Source organism: Candoia aspera, chromosome 1, assembly GCF_035149785.1.
Source record: "Candoia aspera isolate rCanAsp1 chromosome 1, rCanAsp1.hap2, whole genome shotgun sequence".
Taxonomy (NCBI): domain Eukaryota; kingdom Metazoa; phylum Chordata; class Lepidosauria; order Squamata; family Boidae; genus Candoia; species Candoia aspera.
Window position 1 is genome coordinate 230,409,331 of NC_086153.1, and position 7,758 is coordinate 230,417,088.

The window sequence follows — 7,758 nt, forward strand, 5'->3', positions numbered from 1 at the left end:
TTAAAGTGTCTCTTTTGTTCTGCTCTTCCATTTTGCAACAACAGACTTCCTAATCATTCTTTGAAGGGCACATTTCACCTCTTGATTCCTCAGGGTATAGATCATGGGATTCAGCATAGGGATCATCACTGTGTAGAACAAAGAGGCCACCTTGTCTTGATCCAGAGTGTATGTGGAGCTTGGTCGTAGATACATGAAGAAAATTGTCCCATAGAACATGGCAACTACAGTCATGTGGGAGCTACAGGTGGAAAAAGCTTTATGTCTACTCTCTGTGGAGCTTATCCTTAAGACTGCAATCAGGATGCGGGTGTAGGAGGTGCTAATGGTCATTGTGGTGGTTATACAGTTGATACTAACCAGAGCAAATATAACCATCTCATAGATATGGGTGTCAGAACAAGAAAGCTGAAGCAGTGGAGGGATATCACAGAAATAATTATTGATTTTATTTGAGCCACAAAAGGATAAAGTAAATGTGAATATGGTGTGTGTAGATGAATGAAATAAGCCAACTGCATAGGAACCAGCTACAAGCCAAGCACATGTTTTCCTGGACATAATGACTGGGTAATGGAAAGGATTACAAATAGCTACATAACGGTCATAGGCCATTACGGCCAGCAGAAGGCATTCTGTAATCCCAAAGATCACAAACAAAAACATTTGAGTTGCACAGGCTGAAAATCCAATGGTTTTTCTTTCTGCTAAAAGATCCACCAGCATTTTGGGAGTGATGGCTGAAGAATAGCAGATATCCACAAAAGCTAAATGACTAAGAAAGAAGTACATGGGGGTTTGAAGCTGTGTATCAAATCTGATTAGTAAAATCATGCCCAGATTCTCCATTAAGGTGACAGCATACACATTTAGGAATAGAATGAAGAGAGGTAATTGTAGCTCTGTTTGGTTGGTCAATCCAAGAAAAATGAATTCGTTTATGGTGGTATGATTCCACCAGGACATTTCCCCCAGCAAGAGTTCCTGTTTGGAATATGAAAAAACACTGATGAAATGATGTTTTTATCTGGGCCAAACAGTCAAGAGCATATCGCCATCCATTTTTTTCAAAGATTTTGTTACTTTTAGCATTTAAAAATAGAACCTTAAAATTATATGTGAAAGAAAAAAATGAAACAAAATCTGATAACCCAGCAGGACCACAGAGATAGAATAATTTTACTGCAGGAGGGAAAAATAATTTTTTTAAAGGAAAAATGACTACTTTTTACGGAGTTTTGTTTCAGTGATTGAACATTTTCCATCAGAGAATTATAAAGAAATACAGAGTTAGGTTTAGGCTTGATTGTCTGATTTTTGTGTTGCTATATGCTACCCTACAACTTTGCTAGTAACATGTCTCCAGATGGTTTTTCCTGTTAGTTATGTCCACTGCCAAAAAAGAAAGAGTCATGCAGGAAATATTCTCCTCATCTCGGTTCCAAGATACCTTTTATTCATATATTACCAGCTTCCATATCTTTCTTTCTCCCAGCTTTTGATTAATCTTTCAGTACCCTGCACCTTTTTTCCCATCCAAATGATCCTCTTGCCTCTTTTGAATAGCTCTGTAGACTCCCTTCTTTCCTGAACCATTTTTGATATCAGCTCCACCATCACTTAATCTTTTTGTTTTCCATTCCTGCTCCTCACTCACAGTTCCAGGTATTGCTCAGCATCCCTACCTTGTTCCTGAAAAATAGCATGCAAAACCCTTTCCTCACCAACTCACCACCCCTTGTATAAAGCAGGCACATTGTTGGCCTTAAGGCAAACATGTTTAGCATCTCTGTGCTTCCTGAGCCTAGCCTCTGAAATGTCAGACCTTGAACTAATTAATAACCAACTCACCTGTGACATGAAGCAGCAGTGTCTCAGTAATTGTCTGAGAAGATACCCACAGAGTATTTATTCATATTCTGTGACCTGTGGGACTTCCTTTTGTATACGTGCTACTTATAATAACCGCTGGAGAACTTTCTGGAACATATTGCTGAAATTGATGGACAACAGTGAATTTACTAAATTAAAATGTGTTAAGCTTTGACCAATCTCTGAGGCTATTTTTTCTCATTTGCTTTAACTGAGTTGACAAAAACAATGGTTTACATATAGCCTTTGCTAAGTCTGGGGATTTAAAACCACTTCCACACACCTATCAGCTTGACTGGTCCAACCTCTCAGAAGCTTTTTCACACTGCTCCAAGAGAATCCACATGTTGCTATCCTTGCTATGCTCAATAAACCATCTGTATAGGAGAAAATCGCCCCCCCCAAGCCCTGTCTTGCTGCCTTGTATTTGTTTTTGCGGTGAAGAAAAAAAAGGGGGGGGCACTGTGAGAATAAGGTGCAACTCCCCTTCGCTCAACCTAAAAAGCATAGTAAAATGATGATGCACCTTTTGTGTGTGTCAGTACATTGCATGTACCTGCTAATTGATGAGAAGTGACAATGGTATGTTGGTTTACAAGATAGGAACTCTAATCCAGAAACTATCTTGCATATAAGAGCAAGAGAAAGCTTTGGGAAAAATACTTGGGTCTTTGGTCAGGCTTGGACACTTGACAAAACACTGATGGAACATCTAGCAGGGCCTGGGAACATGGGGGAGGCAACAGGATCATTGCAAAAAAGATTCTTCAGCCCAGGGCAGGGTGTAAAGTGAGACTTAATGCAACCCCACCTTAATTGTGCTAGGTATAAGTGGATCTGGAGAACTGCTTTAGCAGGCTTTCAAAATTCTTAGTTTACCCAACTGCTTGAAGCAGAGTAAAACAATTAATGAGATATCAGTTACAGCTCAGCTGCTGTAACAGGGTAGCAAAAGACAGAATGTTAATGAAAACAATTCATAGTTTTGGAGAATACTATGGATATAAAATCAATGTTCAAAGAACAAAAATGATTACTAGATTTTTGAAACAAGGAGAAATCAGTCTTCTACAAGAAGAATCTGACTGTCAGTGAAATACCTTGGTTTGCATCTGACAGGCAACAATAAAAAAATATACCAAAATAACCAAAAATATACCAAAATAACTATGTTAAATTATGGCAAGAGATTAAAAGAGACCTTGAACGGTGGAGGAACCTAAAAGTTATCTTGGTTAGGATCAATTGCAATCATCAAAATGAATATACTACCCAAGATAAACTATTCCAAATGGCGCCAATCAGAATTTCAGAGAGAACTTTGCAAGAATGACAAGAAACTGTCCGTAAATTTATATGGAGTAGGAAACGACCCAAAGTTAAACAAACAGCACTTCAAGATTCCAAAGAAAGAGGTGGCCTCATCCTTCCAGATTTTAAACTCTACCATAAAGCAAGCTGCCTGTCATGGATAACAGAGTGGATAAAATCCCCAAATAGTAGAACGGCAATGTTGGAAAGAGCTGGCTTAACCAACGGACTTCATAGATATTTATAGTATAGCGATACAAAGGAAAATAAAAATTTTAAAGGACACGTTATTAGACAAAGTTTGATAAAAGCATGGAATTCTATGAAGGAGATAATAAGCCCAACAATTTCACCTTTAGCTTCTCCCTCAAACACTTTCCATGTTTGAGACAATTACAGCAAGAAAAATGTAATTACATATGTAGATATGGTTCAGTCAGGCTCTATGAATAGATTAGAAACACAGCAAAAACTACTCAGTGAAGGCCAGAAGATACCATGGTTGATGTACTTAAAAAACGCTGGAAGGATAAAATCAGATCTCTAAAAGGAAGGAGGGGTATTAAGAAAAAGGACAGAATTTGAAACATTCATACAAAATCAACACTGTCTATTAGGGTGCATATATACACTTTTATTAGGCATGATACAGAGACATGGTAGATGTCACGAGAGAAATTGTCTAGAATGTACAAAGGAACTTCAAATTTTATGTTGGATATGTGAACAAGAAGGGACATTTTATCATGTTCGGTGGACGTGTAAAAAAGCTAGAAAATTTTGGATTCAAATGCACACACTGATTCAGATGATTTTAAAGATTAATATACAGTTGAGATCAGAGGTTTTTCTTTTGGGATTGATGGACAAACAGTTGGAAAAAAGTCATGGAACTTTGTTTTTGTGCAGGATAACTGCAGTGGGATTATCGTATGCACAAAGACGGAAAGGTTCGGCATTACCCACAATGGAGGAATGGTTGGTGAAGAAGATGGAACTTGCTGAGATGGCTAAATTGACTTCTTTGATCAGAGAAAAGACAACATCTATGTTTGTTGCTGACCGGAAACCCCTTATGGACTTCTTGTGTAAAATAGAAAAAAATGAACTTACGATTTATGGTTTAGATGATTAGACAAGACAGATTATAGAAAGAAGAGAGTTATGTAGTAAACATAGAATAAGAGGTAAATTTATGGTCGTATTTATAACTACTGTAAAGAAGAACAGAAGCTACTTCTTTATATCTTTTTTCTTTCTTTTCTATTTTTCTTTTCCTTTTTTTCCCTTTCTTGAACTTTTAGCTTTCTCTTTGATTTCTTTCTTTCTCTTTTCTTTTTCTAGTTTGTATTAGTTTATCTTTATCATTATCTTCCTTTTTAAAAATCTTTAATGAAAATTATTGAGAAGAAAAGATATGATACAGAGACATAACAAATAAAAAGCTGTATGATAAAATGCATGCAAAACCTTAAAGAATCAGTCACAACACAAGAATGGGAAGAATTATGAACTAAATCTATAAAATTTACACCAAGTAAATTTCACTTAAAGGAAAATTGGTACAAAATGTTCTACAGATGATATATAACTCCATCCATAGTATCTAAGATAGGCAAATCATACAGTAATAAATGTTGGAAATGCCATGAAACACAACAAACATTTTATCACATATGGTAGACATGTAAAAAAAAAAGTAGTGGAAAGATATATATAGTAAAATGCAGAAAATTTTAGAATTTAAATTTGAAATGAAACCACAATTTTTTTTGGTTAGGCAAATCAGAAAAATCAACAAGAAACATAATAATTTAATGAGATATAGAAAAAGAGATGGTGCTTTGTTTCAATTTTAAAAAGTAGCTAGATATTATGTGCCGCCTCAGGGATGAAATTTGATCATGACCAAAAAAGGGTCATGTACCTACTGATCAGTGACCTGGATGTCTTTGTTTTGGAAGCGGTCCAAAATGATTGCTTCTTGGCAAAATGCAACTAATCATGTTAATTAGTGGCCATTCTGTCCAAAAAACTTCTGGATGTTTAGAAGGGTATATTATGCTTATAGTTGTGGCACATTGAGTGTGACTTTTATTGTGCATCTGTGACTTTTATTGATTGGTTCACCCCAAAAAGTCACAGGTTATATAAAAGTGGTATTTTAGATTTGTACTTTTATTCCCTATCACCAAGGTAGGCTAAGTGTGAGCAGGGAAACATTAAATGCTTAAAGAGAATATATAAACTCTAAATTTTAATAGACAAGAGATGGCAGCAACTATTTTTGCACTGAGTTAGAAAGGTTGGTTTTAATTTCTTAAGAATGTTGCAGGGCCCATAGATAAAGAAATGTATTTGTGGCTTCTAGTTCATTCAAATACTGTGATCTGTATATTCATTTTAAGGGCATGCTGGATAATGAGAGAATAGATCACTGAGTTTGCATACTGGACCATTCCCATGACTGCACATTTCAAAGGAAACTATGGGCAGGTTGGTTTTCACCTGTTCTTTGGTGATTCAAACCTGTATCCCCCAAAAGGAGGATTGATCTTTTTCTTCAACAAATTGAACTGTATAATATTTGGACAGAAAAAAATAGTTTCTCCCCCAATGTTATATTCTGAAATCAGATTTCTGAAAAAAAATTACGCATACAAAGGACTTTGACAGCAATAAAAGATTTTATCCTCCAGTTGCTTGCTCAGATACAGATAATCCTATGCTTAATTAAATAAATATTTAGAGAATAAAACCTAAATAGCCATTCAAACATTTAGGTCTGATATGTGTTGTATCAGCAGGATCACATCATATCTTTTTGCTGCATTATACTGTTATAAATACCAGCAGATCCCATGTTTAATGTTTTCTGTGAAAGCAAATACATATGCATAGAAGACTAGAATTTGAAAGAAGAGTTTTCTTGTGGGTCTAGTTTAAGTAGCTATATTATGAACTTACTCAATCTCCTGACTGTGTAGCTCAGCCCACAGAGAACATTATTTCAGAGAATTAAAGTTGCATATACAACTGACAAGTATCTACACTTTTGTTAACCTAATATTGTACTTTCAAATTAGAACAGTTTTTCCAAAATTTTCTGAAATGCCTCCTTCACATCTTTGTTCTTCAGACTGTAGATGAGAGGGTTCAACATGGGAATCACCACAGTATAAAACAAAGATGCCACTTTGTCTTGTTCCAATGCATATGTAGAACCGGGCCGTAAATACATAAAAAAGATCGTCCCATAGAATAAGCAGACAACAATCAGGTGAGAAGAACAGGTGGAAAAGGCTTTGTATTTGCTTGTGGTGGAACGGATCTTCAGAATTGTAGACAGAATACAGGCATATGAAATCAGAATGATCAGTGTAGTACTTATACAATTTATACTCACTTGTACAAATATCACTGTCTGATTAATGTGAGTATCAGAGCATGAAAGTTTTAGCAGTGGGGGAATATCACAGTAATAATGATTGATCACGTTTGGTCCACAAAAGGGTAGAGTAAAGATGCACACAATATATAAAACTGAATAACAAATGCTTAGAATGTATGAAACAGCTACTAGGCAGAAACACCGTTTTCCTGACATGATGACTGAATAATTCAGCGGGCTACAGATGGCCAGATACCGGTCATAGGCCATCACAGCCAGTAGGAGACATTCACTGCTCCCACAGAGAACACAAAAGAACATTTGAGTTGCACAGCCAAATATTTCAATAATTTTCTTCTCAGTTAAGAGATCCACCAACATTTTAGGAGTAATGGCTGATGAATAACTGGTATCTGCCAAAGCCAGACTACCAAGGAAGAAATACATAGGAGTATGGAGCCGGGCATCAAACCTGATTACAAAAATAATCCCCAGATTCCCTGCCACAGTAATAATATACACAGTAAAAAACAAAATGAATAAAGGGACTTTGAGTTCAGTCTTATTTGTAATACCCAGAAAAATAAATTGAGTGACTCTCGTGTGATTAAACAGAGACTTTTCCATCAATCTGAAATTCCTGTTGAGAATAAACGAAAAGAATAAACATACTGATTAATATCTGGGTGGCTGGTATAATGATCTGAGCCCCAGAAATATAGACTCTTATTCTTTAATAGTACTATATTCATTCAATTCAGACTATTGCTTAAGTAAAATAGAATATTTATTATTCTATTTATATTTTTAGACTGTAACTCAGGTTGACATGTTTTTATCATTATTTTATTGTAAACTGCCCAGAGTCCCCAGCTGGGGAAGATGGGCGGTGATGTAAATTTAAATAATAAAAACATTTTAAAAAAATTAAAAAAAATTAAAAAAAACAGAAAGTTAAGCTATCTATAGGATACTGGTACACTGTGTATGTATTAAACATACTTTAATTTATTTGCAGCAGTAAAATTAATTACGATTATGAAATTTATGATTGTGAAATAGATATTCTCACTATTTTTCGTAATATGCTAAAATAAAAACTTGCAATGAAGAGTTCTCCAAATAGCTGCTATCATTTTTGTCTCTTTTCCGATCTGCTCTTCCTCCAAAGAACTCAAAGTGGC

General features: G+C 35.4%; 2 protein-coding genes across 2 annotated transcripts; both read right to left on the minus strand.

Annotated features, from left to right (window-relative positions):
- Positions 1 to 966, minus strand: LOC134503122 (olfactory receptor 5AR1-like). The gene has a single exon (XM_063311804.1). It carries the CDS (start codon positions 964 to 966, stop codon positions 1 to 3), a length of 966 nt encoding a protein of 321 aa, XP_063167874.1.
- A 5,299-nt stretch (positions 967 to 6,265) lies between these two features.
- On the minus strand, positions 6,266 to 7,201 carry LOC134489782 (olfactory receptor 5AP2-like). Its single transcript, XM_063292652.1, has one exon. The coding sequence runs from the start codon at positions 7,199 to 7,201 to the stop codon at positions 6,266 to 6,268; it is 936 nt and encodes a 311-aa protein (XP_063148722.1).
- Between the last annotated feature and the right edge of the window lie 557 nt (positions 7,202 to 7,758).